The sequence below is a fragment of the Mesitornis unicolor genome, unplaced genomic scaffold (genome assembly GCF_000695765.1).
Source record: "Mesitornis unicolor isolate BGI_N332 unplaced genomic scaffold, ASM69576v1 scaffold322, whole genome shotgun sequence".
In the NCBI taxonomy this organism is placed as follows: domain Eukaryota; kingdom Metazoa; phylum Chordata; class Aves; order Mesitornithiformes; family Mesitornithidae; genus Mesitornis; species Mesitornis unicolor.
In genome coordinates, this window is record NW_010168245.1 from 50,260 (window position 1) to 66,471 (window position 16,212).

The following is a 16,212-nucleotide window of genomic DNA, read 5'->3' on the forward strand; positions in this document are numbered from 1 at the left end:
CTCAGGCTGGATGAAAAAGCTACACTAACAGATCTGCTGGAGAATCGGGATTCAAAATAATAAACGGGGAGTTTGAAATTCCTGCAGAAGTCCTTAAGAGTTTTTCTTGCCACCAAATTCAATGGAGTCAGGATTTCACTCCAAAACCTCTCTGTTTAGCTGATATTCTACAAATAACAAAGATGTGCTCATCTGGAGCAATGAAAGGGTCAACCACAATGTTCCTCCTCAGTGCAGACTCATGCCCTGGTCCTCCCTCACATCCCTGGGTGTGGATAAAATGGGTCCTGCAGGTTCCCCAGCTCTACACACGTGCACGGTGAATAAACTGCACTTAATAAATCCAGGCCTGGTACGTGAATGTTTCTTGGCTGGAAATGGGCCATGGGGTGATTAAGACATTCAAAGGTTAATTTATCAGGCATGTGTGCTTGGGCATCATGCCTTCAATAAATATTTTCAGACATGCAACTGTTATGCAAGAAGAGATCTTTTAGAAGTGGGCCAGGGTATTAATTGAACAATGTGCGGTGTAACAGCACTGCGTGCACAGAGTTTGCAAAACATCCTGACGTATTTTAGTGTGCTAAGTCTCTAGATGTTATACTCGGTCCAATTCTATTTTAATGAGTATCATCTCATCACAGTTGTATTTTACATGCAAAAAAAAAATATGCCATGGGATTTCGGAATCAGCAAGACGTAGAACTCATTTACCCGACTCCCATGTTTCCTGGCTCATAGAAACACAGCCAGTTTCAGAGGTATATCTTATTTCTGCCTGAATGTGTGTGGCACACTGGGACACAACCCATAGATGGTTTTACAGTCCCATTTGAGGAACAAAACCAGATGCTTTGACACTGTTTTCACTGGATCATTATTTGGGCTCAGTGGAAGTGGAATCAGGACTTCAGGATTTCAGCTTAACCCTGTGCTGCTGAAGCTACTGAAAGCTTTTCTAGTGATGTGCATGGACACAGCTTCAGCACCCAAACATCTCTGCTCTCAGTGACCGCACCAGGACTTGTCACCTCAGGAAGTCTCTCCATTCCCCTGGATTAAATTAGCTCCTGTACAGGCAGCATTATCTGGACTCTTGGAAAACTATCAAATGATACACTATGTTGTCCAAGGCATATTAAAATCCTAGCAAGTTCCTTGAGTCTTACACTGAACTCCATTTCTTACTGAACATTTTATATATCAAAACCCAAGGTAATGGAATTGAGCTGGCTATACTGAATATATGTTTCCTAATGCATCAGCAGATCTGAACCACATCTCTACAAGAGCTCAGCTTGTCATTGGTGGCAAGTCTTAGGGAACAGACTTTATCATCATTCTCCCTTTGTGAATAAAATCTCTTGTTGGGGCAGAAAACTACAATACAAAGTCTTTTTCTAGTGAAAAAAAGCACCTAACCTATGTTATTGTTTATTTTGTTTCTATACTTCTTTGTAGATTTGACGTGATGCTCTCTGCTTGTTCTCTTTGTCAGGCAGCAAGCAGATATGAGACTTCCCTAATGTAGCAAAGCTGCCCATTGTTTCCATTCATACTGTATCTGCTACCAAGATGATATGATTATTGAATGAGACACAGACTCCATAGTGATTGAGAGAGTGTTAAATCTTCAGAAATGGCAGTGCATGTGGTTAGATACTGGTATGGAATAAATAAAGAAATAGCAAGAGGTGGACAACATATAAATGTATAAGGAAAAGCAACTTAAATAACTTAGCCAGATGGTAAATACATAAATCAGAGGACCTTTGGTTTTAATATTAAAATTCAAGAAGTGACAGTGTTATATTAATAAAAACACTGTATTAATAAAATATGACTTCTAGAGTAAACAGTATACTATATTCACACGGAAACATATTTCTTTTATACAACACATTATTTTGCTGATGCAAGGATATGTTGCAAGAATAAGTTAGTACTCTTAAAACAAAACAAAACAGCAAAATAATGGAGTATATTATGTTAACATACAGTAACTAATTTAAAAAATATTCTCCTGAATTGACATGCACAGTTTTGCAGGTTCAACATATCTAATTATCTGACTAACAGTTGCAGTGAGACCTGTAAAAAATGATTAATATTACCAACAAATGTTCCAGTCTGCAGTTGCTCAGACCATAAAACTACAGGTCCAAGATGAGAAACTGTTTCTAGAAGCCAGCCATGCCTATTTAATATAGATGGCTAAATATAACCTCAGCCATCAGGCAAGGAATGTGGGCATTTGCATCAACAAGATGAGGGCTGTCTGATTTCAGACGACTCAGCTTCAGGACTGGATCCTGATACGTTTGATAAAAGACGCACGCTCTGGAGCTGTGCTGCTTGTTTTCTCAGCTTCTTCTGATTCACCCCCGTTTGTGTCTGGTAGCTGCAGAAATGGCTTTCACCTGGGCTGCCCGTGGGGAAATCCGCAGTGCAAACAGACTGGCAACGTACCCCTGGACAACATCCCAGCGCTCGCACTGTCCTGCAGCACCGGTCACAGAAAACAAGCCCCATCACACAGGGGCTGCTCCTGTAGAGCTGCCCTGGTACTGAAAGGAAGGCAGAAAAATCACAGCACTTTTACTGAGGTGTCTCCTGGCTTCGGAACAGAGCTGAACGAGAGCCTTGTCCATACTTAAATGCTCAGTTCCTGCAGGATGCTTGAAATTATTTAGTGAAGGAAGATGCAAACCGCCTGTCTCTTCCATCACTATAAACGCTTACACCTTACTGCCTAGGCTGAGCAACTGCTCAAGAGCAAATCTTTTCACAAAAGCCTTGATGTGAAGCAAAGAGCTTGATAGTGAAGTAGGCAGTCAAATCTGTGCTCTTCCTCTGACTGACACCCAGGATAGTAACAAAAATACTCATTTTCACTACAGCGGTGCTTCTTTTAAGGGGAAATGTTTTTCACTAGCATTTTGTAGTAGTACAACCATATAAAATTATTAGTATAATCACACTGCTCAAGTTCTTACATTGATATTAATGATACATTTATAAATAGTTTGCAACGGGTTAGTGAGCAATTGATAGATGCTAAAGCCAGGACTACAGTGCGGCAGAGACAGCCATAGGTCAATGAGTAACGTCCTAGTCAAGTGAATAAAATCGGTTGTCATTGCACCGGCTTTAGCATTTGCTCAAGAAGATCTTCCAACACAGACACACACACAGAGACGCACACACACACGTACGTGTCTGCTGGCTGCGGGATAAATCAGCGTTCTCCGAGAAGCTAGCATGAAAAAAACCCATTGCAAACCCTACTTTTCCAAGACCTCTCAACTCACCAGAGAACAGACCTACTCTGTATCCTCCGTACTTGGATGACTGTGCGAAGGACAAGTGTTCCACGTTTCTCTGCGTGGATTCATACAAGCACACCAGCTGCTCTAGCTATAGGGCACGGACCCCCTGCAAATTCAGCAGCTCTGCAGAGGCAGATTACATAGCCCTCATGAGCACATTACATCGATGCTTTTTCCCCCCATGTTTTCAATACTTAACAGTATCTCTCTCGCTGTTTGTGATTTCTGTACCTAACTCCTTGTAGCATAAGGTGCAGAGTATTCGGGAATGAAAATAGAAGAAATATATGCTTGCAAACTGCCATCTGGTCAGGTTATGGAGGGCTACATATTTCAGCCTTGATTGCAAGCACAAGTATAGAGAAACCCTTTCAAAAGACTTCGTGTTGTGGAATAATTTCTTGGTTAACAGGAGATAATGAGATTTCCTTCTCACAATTCATCGTAGAGATCCAAAGCAGGACAGCAGTAAGCTCGGTGGAATGGAGAGCCATGATGATCTACCTTTTCTGGCCAACCTGAAGGCCTTTCTTCAAAGCAGCAGAAAGCCATGGAAAAACATACTGCAGCGTTCCCACTTCCCAAAAAGTTCTGCTGCAGAGGTGGCAATGGAAGGCCGTGACTTGGATGGGAATCAGCTGGTCCAAACTATTTGAGAACCAGTGGCCAAAAATGCAGCTGTGCTGCACTACGGACATGTGGGCTGAGAAGGCAGTAGGATCAGAAGGGCGAATCAAACCATGTAAGTCTCTGACCTGAGTTTTTCTGCAAGCGCACTGTCGATCAGACAAAGAGGAGCAGGTGGTCTGCCCAGGAGGCAAAAGATGAAGATGCCTTGACATTTAGTTCTGAGCAGCACATCCAAACTGTCATAAGATCCTAGGAATGACACCCCCCTTCTCCCTTCCGCTGTATGTGCCACCCTCTGTGCCTTTGCTGGGACCTTCCTTCACTGGGTCACGGCGCGTTAAGCCAGCATTTGCAACTCGCGCTTTTGTGTGTGAGACACAAGAACAAAATGCCAACTAGTGAAAAAAAATCCGGAGTGCATCTTTTCACCAGATGGACACGAGCTCCTTGTGAAAAGCACCCACTTTCCTGCTGGAAGAAATCTTTTAAATACCCAAGTCTGTAAGACACATAGTCCACCCTGGGCTATCGCATGAAGCTGTAATGCTCAAAGCGCTCTGTAACTGGAAATCCAGAAGAATAACCATTACAAGAGAACTAAGAAAAGATCCTTTAAAAACTATCAAAGATAACTTCAAAATGATAGATAACGGAATAGTCAGGGACAAAGCATTTTGACAGGCAAGTGCCACAGCCAAGTACTTACGGACATCTATAGCTAAGCCGCAGAAGTCATTAAAAGCCAAAATTATGTCAGCTTCTGACAAAAGAAAAATGCTGAACGAATTGCTTATCAACTGCTTGACTGAGGCGGACAGGTACGTGGTTAACTGCCCCTGTTTCATAACAGACAAGGAAATACAAACATACTCATTACTAAAGCAGAGCTCTGAAACTAAAGTTAATGCTAACTTCGAAGTGCAATTCTGCTTGAAAGAGTGGCTGTAAAAATGGCATTCTCCTACTCGAAAGATCTATTTCTTGTATGTTTTCTGGGTCACATCTGCTTATTTGAAACAAGATTTTTTAGAATTTTTAATCCTGTTAGCCTGCAGACCAAAGACAGCAAATGGAAAGTGAGGGAGGCTCCTGAATGCCAGCCACTTAACCCCACTCAAAACCGAGGGGATGATCAGGTGTCAAGAAAAGGCCTGAGATTTGGCAGGCAGAGTCCTTACGGATGCTGAGGATGCACAAGAAAGAAAGGAAAAAACCTGGGTACTCAGACTCCAGGTTGCATATGGGAGGCTGGCTGCCGAACAAAATCTCTTTTCCTTGTAAAAGGAACATATTTGGTGTGAAAAGCCCTGAAAGACCACACGTTCTTTTATACAGCAACCTCTGAGAGTGCAGTGTCACTTAACTTTGCCTAGAGAACTGCAAAAAAGCACAAAAAATGGTCTCTCCAGAGGTCACCTGGTCCCAATCCCCTGCCTGAAGCACTGCCAGACCTATGTTGTTTGCAAAGGGTTGATCATTCTCTTTTAATACCTTTACTAGGAGGAAAAGTCAGCTATTTTCCTTCATAGGATCTGATTTGGCTTTTTAAAGCAAGCATGACAGGGTTCAGCAATGCTTCAAAACCTGCGAAAAACCAACAGTAATCCAAAGCACATGCCACGTTTTTATCATTCACCAGCACTTGAGTTCAGTTTGGGTTCTTCTCAGGCTACTCATTTCTTGCTGGTAGATCCCTAGTTCTCCAAATTTAATAACTGATTCTGCTTGAATCACCTCGCCCGTGTTTCCCTATGGTTTCTGCACACCTAATCCTCCAGGCAAGGGAGCTGCGACGCGGCAGAGCTGCCCTGGGACGTAGGGACATGTGCTGCCATCAGGCAAGAAGTACAGTGCTGTGCTACCCCTCCACAGGGCAGGTGGAAAAAAAGAGTATTGGGAAGAGTAAGTACAGCAATGACTCACACAGGTTATAGGGCTGGACTGAACACAGTGAAGAAAGGGGTCTTTTGTTCTGAAAAGGAGCTATTTGAGTTCAAAAGCAGCATTGGAAAAGGCCTTTTAGAACAGGATCCAAAAAGCTATGCCAGCTAAGAAGTTTTTCACATTTTCATGCTTCCACGTCCAAAAGCACACAGTCCAAATTGAGGCAGCAACGCATTTCAAAAAGCAATCACCATTTCCCTGATCAACCTGAATACCCTGACGAGATCAGGCCTTCTCTTTTTAGCATTAAACTAGAAAAATCTAAAGCACTTTCTGCATGTCCAGTCTAAAGTTTGCTAATTCATCTCAGTATGAATCTCCATCCATTTGCACCCAAATTCCGATTGTATCAAAGGAGGTTTCCTTACTTTACTGGCTCCCATGACTCCCGCTCAAAGCCCCTGTGAATTGACTGTGCAATTGAGGACTCCATCAGATCGACATATCTAACAACAAGTGGAGCAAACAGGTCTTGGAGGTGTTTGTGGAATTTTCCATTGCACAAATTATCTAGAATAGATAAATAAAAGTATAGTAAGACACTACTGTTACTAAAACCTCTGTAACAAACCACAGCGTGGCACTTCATTACACAACGAATTTGTCAGCGAACAGGAAGAAACTTCAAGAACATAACAGGAGCTGGCATCAGGCACCAATGTTCACGACAAAGACAGCAGACTTCTTATTCCAAACAAATAAACAGACAATGAATCGTCTTTTCCATTAATGTCAAACTTACAAATACATTATTACTTCCTGTGAATAAAATGGATGTAAGAAATAGAGCATGGCAAACATTATGGCTTTTGCAGGTAGGAGAACAATTTCTTCTTTGGTTACTCACTACCGTGATGCTGGAAATTGCTCTCTGAGGATGAGTCCCTGGCTTTTTTATGCGGTCATAGAAAGGAAACTGGGGGCCTGTTCTAGGACCCAGCTGAAGGCAATGCCAATTTTGCCTCCAGCTCCCTGGGGAGAAGCAGGACCCCCCAGGAGAGTGCCAAATCCTCCTGGGTTTTGAAGGCATGGGCTCACGTGCTTTGGAGAACAGCCTTATTTCACAAAGCACCATTCTGAGCTCCTCCTGCTTCCATATACTTTCATATTTTCCTCCCTTCAATATCTTCTAAAGCAGGGACTCTTTTAACCCATGTTAAATAAATGTAGTACAAACACATATAAAACAATACACACATTTAATGACAGTGAGATAGAGTACCTAATGCCCTGCTTATCAGGCAGCCATTACCAAGAGACTTGAGAAGATGAAGCAAAATAAAAGTTCAACTTCTCGCCTTCGACTGAGGCATTTGATTTAAGGGGGATGTGAGTGCTTTTTTCTAGTGGGAATGAACAAAATCAAGCTGATGCTAAAAGAGTATGGACTGTAAATCTCTACCCATCTCTGTTCTCTGTGCAGTACGGAGAGGCTCTAAGTATTATCAGTAACCTGAGCTGCCCACTGAAAAAGAAATCATCAAAATATAATACATACAGTCACTACGGAGGGAATCGTTTAGAAGCTGAAAGAGCGGAAAGCTGTCCCAGGTGTCTGGGGCTTGCACCTCTAACGCAGCATCCATATCCACTGCAAACAGTGAGAGGAAGGTCTCCGCGTGCTCAACCATTAAGTCTGACCACCAAGCAAAGGCCTTCAGAGTTGGTAGAGAAAAATAACAAAGAAGCATATTAGTTCCAATAAAGCACAGGGAAAGACATTAGGCCACATATCTCCAAAAAAAAAGTGCATCTCATGTAAACTACCTTTATTGTAAAGAGAACAGTGCTTTAAAGTGCTGGCCTGCACAGACAGTGCTGATCACAGCAATCAGGCACTGTTTTAATACAAATGTTTCTTGTAGAGGATCTGTTCAGAGCTCCACCATAAAGGCACGCAGTTGTAACATGGCAGAGAAGGTTTTGTCTGTTCAATTTACAATAAATGACTTCATTCACTTTATTTATGCTAATTATCAGAAAAAATAAACTAATTCTTGTTCTAAAGTACAGAAATTTGGGAGTTTCTTCACTGTCCTTGTGGGTTTTCTGCTGTTTTCAACAGTCTAAATTTTATTTGGATTCACTACTTCTATTTGTCTTGAAAAACTATAAGCCTAGGACATTAAAATCTGTCCTAAATCACTCACACTCTCCATTAGAGATATTTCAAACATCACCAGTAAAAGTTATTACAGCACTGTTCATTTTACATGGTTAGCTATACACATCCATAGAAACACACTACCACCTTCATAAGGCTACTGATTAGGAAACCAATTACAAAGCTCTATTGTCAACATGCCAAGATAAAAAAAAGTATCTACGGCAAGCCTATATTTTCACAGAGGCAGGGAAAAAATAGATCTAAAGTTGAAAACAAAAAAATATCAGTGAAGTAACTCATTTTCATGCACATGGGTCCTTAAAATTCACTGTGCGGGCTCTCTGACGTGACATTCACATCGTACATGGCTCAGATGTGAATGCTGCAAACGCATGCATGCGTGTTTAGTAATCACTTCTGGCTGGGAACATGCAATATGAGAAGTGCTGTCGTTAGGACCATGTGCTGTCATTTTGAAGGGATAGGAAATTGCTCAGGGACTTAAAAGGGTCTAAGGAACAGCTTTCCGGCACTTTGCAAGAAAAAGAAAACCTCTAGCATAGGCGCAAGACTGGAGATGAAACAGAAAAGACTGGGAATAGATGAATCGTTTCAAAGAGGAATTGCCAGTCAGGAAGGGGGATTTTTTGCAGATTTTAGCAGCCATGAATAAGCAGGATGGACGTTCACTTTCTCAGGGTTCGGTTTTAATTCGCTGATGAAGAACTGCAGTGACGTGCAGAGCACAACTCCAGCTGCTGGTTCACTTGGCCACAGAGGGGGAGCACGGCCCCAAAACCAGGTTACTGCCATGGACCCCTTTAATTCTTCCTATTTTCGCCTGACTTCTCTGCTGCCAGTGATATTGGCAGGGGGTCTTTGGGACTATTTCCACTCCTTTGTTTCCCCAAAACATAAAGCAGACCAACATTGCCCTGCTATTCTTCCATGAGTTGATACAAAAGTGGTGTGAAGATGTCAGTGCATAAGTTGGACATGGCACTGGGCATTATGCACCCAGAGCTCATCCAAGATGTAAAATAACAAAAACAACCACCCAAACTAATCTCAGTATCGGGCTTGCCCTGTCACGGGGGTGAAGATGTGGATGAAGTGGGCTGTGCCATGAAGGCATGGTTTTGGTGCATCCAGGGGCGTGCTGGGCAAACACCATGCCCAGAGTGGCAGCACCAGCACGTTCCAGTGTCCCTGTGGCCACAGTGTGGGGACAAGGAGGCTGCATTCGGCTCCTTCATCTGCAAACTGCCCCCAGCCCCACACATGTCAAGGAAGCCATCAGGCATGGCTCTGGGGTGCCTGGAAAGCTCGGGGGCAGCGGTGATGGTGGCCCTGGGTGTTTGCGGAGTTGTTACTCTGGAAAAGCCGAAACCAAGGTGTGGGAGCCTGGAGGGCTGAGCACACACGGCAATGCTCTTCAGCTCTTCTTCCTACATCTGGTGCTGGCGCCCAACCCAGCTCATGGCCAGACGCCTGGGAGTGCTGCATCAGGAGGCGTCGAACAGGAACCAAAACCATCGAGACCCAGGTCTGCTCCCAACACCTGCTCAAACCTTTTCCCCAAAGTGCAGGTGGAAAACGAGTGGATGCTGAGCCATGGGGCTGTGGAGGGTCCTCTTAAAATCAGTAGTGTTCATCTGTGGTTTTGAAGGAGGATGCCAGGGCTGTGCTGGCACTGCTGTGGTTTCTTTGGCTGTGCCTCCGCCTGCCCAGAGCCTGCCAGGCTGTGGCCCCATCAGATACCATCCACAGGTCATCGCTATGAAGGACCAAGGGCAATTGGCATTTTGAGGGGGAGGGAAAAGAGGGGAGGCCAAAGAATATCTTCTGCAACAAATCCCAACATAAACACTTCAGAGTCCTGCAATAAAAACCTGCTTCCATGAAAAAGGAAAAAAAAAAAACCAAAACTATTTTTAAAAGAAATTATGAAGAAAAGCATGTGATCATTTGTGGAAAAAAAATATGCCCAAACCAGTCACAGTTTCCCTTTTGCTGGAAACATAAAATTTTAGCTCTGTACCTCTCTAACTCATCTCAGGATCCTCAACCTCCTCCTCCCTAGTCTCAGTGAGCAGGACCTTCCTGCGGTGGGAGTGGTAGCACCATACTTTGAAAATCTCCTTCAAGATGGTAACATTTAATTTATTTACCATCTACTTACCTGTTTTGCTCAAAACACAATGTAAAGCGGGGGAAAAAAGTGTGCTTTCTAGCCAAACACACCTATTATTGTATATTTTACACATGGATACACATGTATATATGTATGACCTCAAGGAGTTAAAATACATATATACATATACACATACGTATACATAGAGAGAGAAAACACAAGTTTAAAAACAGGTGAATGGCATTGTCTCTGGCATTTGTCATCAGTCATCCAGAGGAAGGGAGGTGGGAGACATCTGATGGGAGCGATGACACCATGACAGGGACCTCCCGCTCTCACAGACATAGGCCCACGGTTCCTGCTGCATCGCTGCCTGCGCTGCTTTGCTTCCTTCTTATGGGCAAGAAAAACCCAACTGACTAAACATGGTACTTCTGATGTAACGGGTTTTTGAACATTTTCCATGCTCTGGGTATTATTTTCTGGGTTCTCATTAGGGAGTCTGCCTGGATGGCAGACTTGTATTCTCCATGTGGGCGAATAAAGGGGTGTGTTTTAATTGCAAAAATTGTTGGTCTTCAGTAAGTTAAGGCATTTCTTCAGTGAGCAGTGCAATTTAATTTTCTGCTGAACATCTGAACCAGACTAAAGAGTCACACCTCACAGGTCAAACCTTCTCCAGGTGAATGGACAACATGTAAAAAAAATCACCTCGAATAACATAAAGAAACAAAGAAAAAGGGCTGTACCTCGGCAATTCTCATTGCACAGTGAGAGCGTAACGTGGCTCCCAATGCATAATAAAAATCAGTGACAAACCACCCAGCCTCTTCTCTCTCTTCCTTTGGGTGCAATTCCAAGTGTGCAGAGAGCTGGCCAACTGCCTGTACACTGCTGAAATGCCACAGCCCCCCTCAGGACAGGGATTCGATAACGTACCGACAGTGTGCCGAGCTTCTGGAGAGAGATGAATTTCACCCTTCCAGGTCACCGTTCAGAACAAGGGACCAGGAAGCCTCCTATCCGTGTTGGCATTAACCTTCTGTCTCTAATCAAAACCTTGTGACACAAAAGCTGCTGGGGAGCAGTTTTGAGTCTTGCTCCTGGTGAGGATCTGGGCAGCGTGGCTGGCTGAGCGCTACCGGCCCTGCAATGCTTCCTTCAGAAGTCTGCTGCTTTCAATATAACCTGCATTTTAAAAACAGCTCCTTCCTGGCTGGCTGTACATCCAGCCTGTGCTGGTGATGAGTGGAATAAAACACTTGTTATCCTGGGACAGGCTATCACTGCTCCTGAGCACCCCTTCCCTTTTGTTAAAACGGAGTTTATTTCACCCTTCACCCCGTATATTCTCTCTCTACATATAAATACTGTATATCCAGTACAAGGCACATACAGACAAAACCAGAGGAAGACCACTACCATTCTAGGCACTCGTGTAGTACTTAGTCCATCTCCACCACAGTGTACCAGAGGTTGGGTGAATGCAAAACGACAGAGGTAACAACAGGCTGAGGAGCGAGTCCAGGCAGGTAGGGTTGTGTTGGGATGTAACTGCAGCGCTCGTAAAATATACCCATTGCTACATGCATGGACCGGACTGCTATGCCACATTTACCCTCCTGTGTCAGGCTGCCCGCTCCGCAAGCAGCCGACTCCAAGTTGCTGTTACTCAAAGGTCAAAGTTACGGAAGCGAGGGCAACCCGGGTAAAATCCCAGTAGGAAACATGGCACTGAGAGGGCATGCACGAAATATGACAGGAGTGACTCGTTTCATTCGGTTTAGTCACATACCTCTTTCCCCTGCCAGGATCATCCAAGATTGAATGAACAGTAGAAAAACAGGGAGGAAATTTAAATATGCAATCAGGCATTAGTTGGGTGTTGTGGATTGTTGTGTATTATCAATAAGTTAAGTTATACTGCAAATTTAATATACACTGGAATGATTTTTAGGTGACTGTGAAATTAATTATCAAATGCTCTTAATGCAAAATATAGTGAGTATATATGTATATATCAATGGGAAAGAAAAGAGAAAATAGTGAATGAGTGTTACATTACCTACAGTCATAAACAATAACTGTTCACTCTGAATTTTAAAACGATTTACTTTTCAATACGTATCCAAGAGCACCAGATTTATAGAGAACTTGAGGCTCAATCCTGCAAATACTTACATGGGTACGCACGGTCGCTTGCTCGGGCAGAAATGTCCCGATGTGCCGAGAGCAGGACTACAGCCAGCAATGTCAGCTGCCTGTGAAGCCAAGTGTTTCCAGGATCAAGCCTCGTGGATTTCTGGTCTATATTTGACTATGACATGGTTTCAGTGGTTTTAAAACATGAATCTTTCTGTTAAAGTGCTTTGAAGATTTAAGCCTGTATTAGGCCTTAGATAACCCAAATATTGAGTAAGGAAGAATAATTCATCTTAACCTCCGTGACTAGTAATTGAGGTATTCCCAATAAGCCAAGGCAGAAGAGGCCAACAGGAAACCAGGTGAGTTAACCATGAACCGCAGGGAAAACCCCTGGAAATGACCTGAATGCTCAGAAAGGGACACAAAAAGAAACACTTTGTTTTGTGGTGGTTTTCCTTGCTCCAACTCCGGACAGCAGGAGCAGTAGTGGCTGCAGGGACCCTGCTAATGCCTCTGGACAAAGGCACAAACACATGACATTTTTTTTTTAAATACGACTTCTCTGAAAAGTGGAGAGACTTGCCCTTGTATGTAGTTGGTGGTGAATATATTTGGCCAGATTCGGCTCCCGCTGGCGCTGTATGAAAGGCTGCAGACTGACGTAGAGGAGAGCAGAACTTAAATAATTCCTCCTTTAGCCCTCCCTCCCTTCTGCAAAAGCAACGATAACTTTGCCTTCATCACACTCCAGTATTTAGGAACACTTTTGGCTCTTAAAGAAGATAACCCAGCACCATTTGGGAAGACATCGCACAAAGCTCCCAGCGAGGCACCGGAGCCTGCTGAAGACCTTGGGGACACGACCTCACAGGGTGCCGCTGCTCACCTCCGCATGGTGCTCTTCGTTTTGCTGTAGGACTTCAATTACCAACTCTGCCAGACGTATTGTGTCTTCTAACTTTTTAGCTGGTGTGACTAACCGGCCTACATTTTCTGGAGTACAAGAACTCGAGTTAAAAGGGAGGCAGGGTGAAAAGCTAGACGAACAGCAAGTTATTTTAGAGGTTTTTTTTTTAAAAATCCCATAATATTCTACAACTTTAAAGATCTTTTCATGCATATGTTAAATGCTTATATAATTAGTACTGAGCAAACCAGAAAGCCACATTCATTATTATACTATGAAAATACAGTGCTCCAGCTCCAAATTTCACAATACTGTCAGAGTTGTTTTGCTTTATGGTGAGATGGTGGCACTTTATTAGCTCAAATAAGAACATCGCATTCCCTAAAGACAGCATCTGGCCACTGATATACGAACAATATGTATCCTTCAATGTCGATGATGCTATTACAGAAATCACGTCAATATTATTTTAAGATTCTTTTAAGCAGATCGATTCAAACAAATCTGTCTGCACTTTTAATAAATCGTCAGACTTGAGCAATTTGAAATGTCACCTGCTACTGCAAGCCAAAACGGCAGGTCTGCCCTGCTCCAGGATTTAACTCCACAAGGGTCAAGGAGTTACGCATGCTGGAGGGAGTGGAAAGTGGTACATCCCACTAGGTGTTCATAGGTAAGATCTAGATGTGAAAAGAGATGCAACTTTACAGCAAAAACCCCGCAAACAAACCAAAGAGTGTAAATCCTGGAGCGTGGTGTTTAGCTATGCTGAGCTATTTTGCACCGTTTTCTGAAGATTTAAAGAAAAGAATTAAATTACATTCTTCTAGGTAATTTGTATTATTAATAGCATATTAAAGATCTGAGGTGGTAACAATCTGGAACTTTTAGAGCATTTCACTAGAAATAATGTAGAGAAAAAGAAAATGATCACATTTTCACTGAACGGCAGCTTCCACAGAGCTGGCTGAGCACAACTGAGGAGGTTTCCGTGAGCTGACAGCACCGCTCACTGCCCTGCGGAGCCCAAAGTCTCCCTGCGATGGTCACCCTGAGGAGACCCTCCCTGGAGACCCACACCACCACATCTAACTACAGACGTGTCCCTCTGGTTAACACCTGAGTGCCAACGCCGGTGCCAATCCTGGCTCCCTAATCCAGCTACGGCAAAGAATGGCACCGTACCTTGGCAGCTACCCCAGCCAAGCCATACCACTGCACTGACGGGTATTTTGTCCTCTCTGTGATATCAGAGCTGAGGAATTCATAAATGGGTGAAGTACCAAAAACCAAACAGCCAAATCAATCAGCAATTAGCAGGCTACAACAGACCATACGTGCCCAACACGCATTGAAGCGCCGTGACAAGCAACCACCCTGGGATTTCCAAAGGAGCCTCGCTAAGCCAGCAGTTTGGGTTGTGCCGACACGCATGGTGCTGCCTGGGCATCTTCTTCCAGCCTTTTGCTCACACCAGCTTTTTGCTAGTGCTTAGGTGTGCTTTAGTGATGGGACAGAAACTTGTGGGTGCACAGCCGTGGCACCACTCTGCTCTACAGGGTCACCCAGGGAGAAATTGCTGCCTAGCTGAAGCCCGGTGAGCTTCAAGGGCCTAATTCTCCACCTCAAAATCTTGCTTGTCTCTGTTTTTTCCTGAATACCTCTTCACAGGTACCAAATTTCCGATGAAAAGGATAGTCACAGTACACGGGCTGGTCTTCAGTGGAGCTCAGCAGCCTGGTCAGCTGAAATTGGGCATTGCAGGTGCTCAGCTTGGCTGTGAGATGCAATGTGATAAAGCACCACGCAAACAATCTCTACATTTTTGCTGGTTTATGCCACAGATAGGGGCGTTGGGGGTTTGTTCTCCAGTTTCCCTTTTGTTTCTTCTATCACTGGAAATAAAATAATATTCAGGTTCTCCTTAGCATAATTTATTGGGCAAATAGTGAAACTGGGGAACTATTGGTTAACTCCTCATTCTTTCTCACTGGCTACAAGCAGCAGAAATCTCTTCCTTCTGTGCAAAAGGAGTCCAAACACAACTCTCAGTAAGCTCTGGTTGTTTCTGCACCTCCGAAGCCAAGGGGAAGCTTTTCCATTGATCGGAGCAGCATCAGGCCCATTCTCATTTGCAACACTGATCTGCTCTCAAATACAACTAAAAGACAAAAGTGTTAATAAGAACAACTGCTCAGAGATGCTGTCTTTAAAGAAAATATTGATGCTTATACAACTTTGGCAGCCAGCAGATGTCAATCTTAATTTTTTTTCTTCTTATTTTAAATATTTCCCTGGTTAAGTTACTATACATCAGAATATTCTGCTAAGATAGCTGGAGCACTGACAGTTACATGAAACGTATACGATATACTTATCAAACATTTCATCCAACATCATGTAAAGCTCATACATATTTATAGTTTTCATGCAAAATGTTATGCAACAACAATGTTATTTTGTGCTGACGTTGATATTTGAAAATGTTGCATATGTCAGACATTGCTAGACAAAAAAATGTGGACATTTTGAAATAAATGCTACCTCTAAGGCTCTCAAAACCTACCACATCGCGCTAGGTATTGTGTATAAAGCTGCACATGAGCACTAGCTTTCTACTGCTACACAAGCAACTGCTAGACTAGAAAACCACTGAATAAAAGGAAGGAAGACTATTACAGTACTTGGCGGCTGTTTGGCCATGCCTTTGAGCATATGATTTATCATGTTAGTCTGCGTTTGAGGAGATGATGGTGGCCCAGCTGGGGGCTTAGGCTTGGACGGACGGGCTGCCGGTGCATGACGCCAAAAGTAAAGAGACAAATGACTTCAGAAACAGTGACAAAAAGATGGCAACTTCGAAAGGAACGTAAGCAGAAATGACCGGGTACAAATGGAATGAGCTGCTGGGTTTTTGCTTATCGGTATTTGAAGGATTACACGGTCATGACACCATTTGACAACACGTATTCTCCAAGTCAGCAGATTCGAACAGCCTACGGTACCGTGCAAT

The 16,212-nt window shown here is 43.4% G+C and overlaps 1 protein-coding gene across 1 annotated transcript in view; it reads right to left on the reverse strand.

Moving 5' to 3' along the window:
• CADPS (Ca++-dependent secretion activator) overlaps window positions 1–16,212 on the reverse strand; it is a gene marked incomplete at its 5' end in the record, with an annotated part of 168,303 nt that overhangs the window by 41,992 nt on the left and 110,099 nt on the right. The window contains 4 exons of the mRNA XM_010178929.1: window positions 6,275–6,416; window positions 7,405–7,561; window positions 11,943–11,951; window positions 13,179–13,285. Coding sequence (XP_010177231.1) covers window positions 6,275–6,416; window positions 7,405–7,561; window positions 11,943–11,951; window positions 13,179–13,285 — 415 coding nt within the window. The remainder of the gene's footprint in view (window positions 1–6,274; window positions 6,417–7,404; window positions 7,562–11,942; window positions 11,952–13,178; window positions 13,286–16,212) is intronic.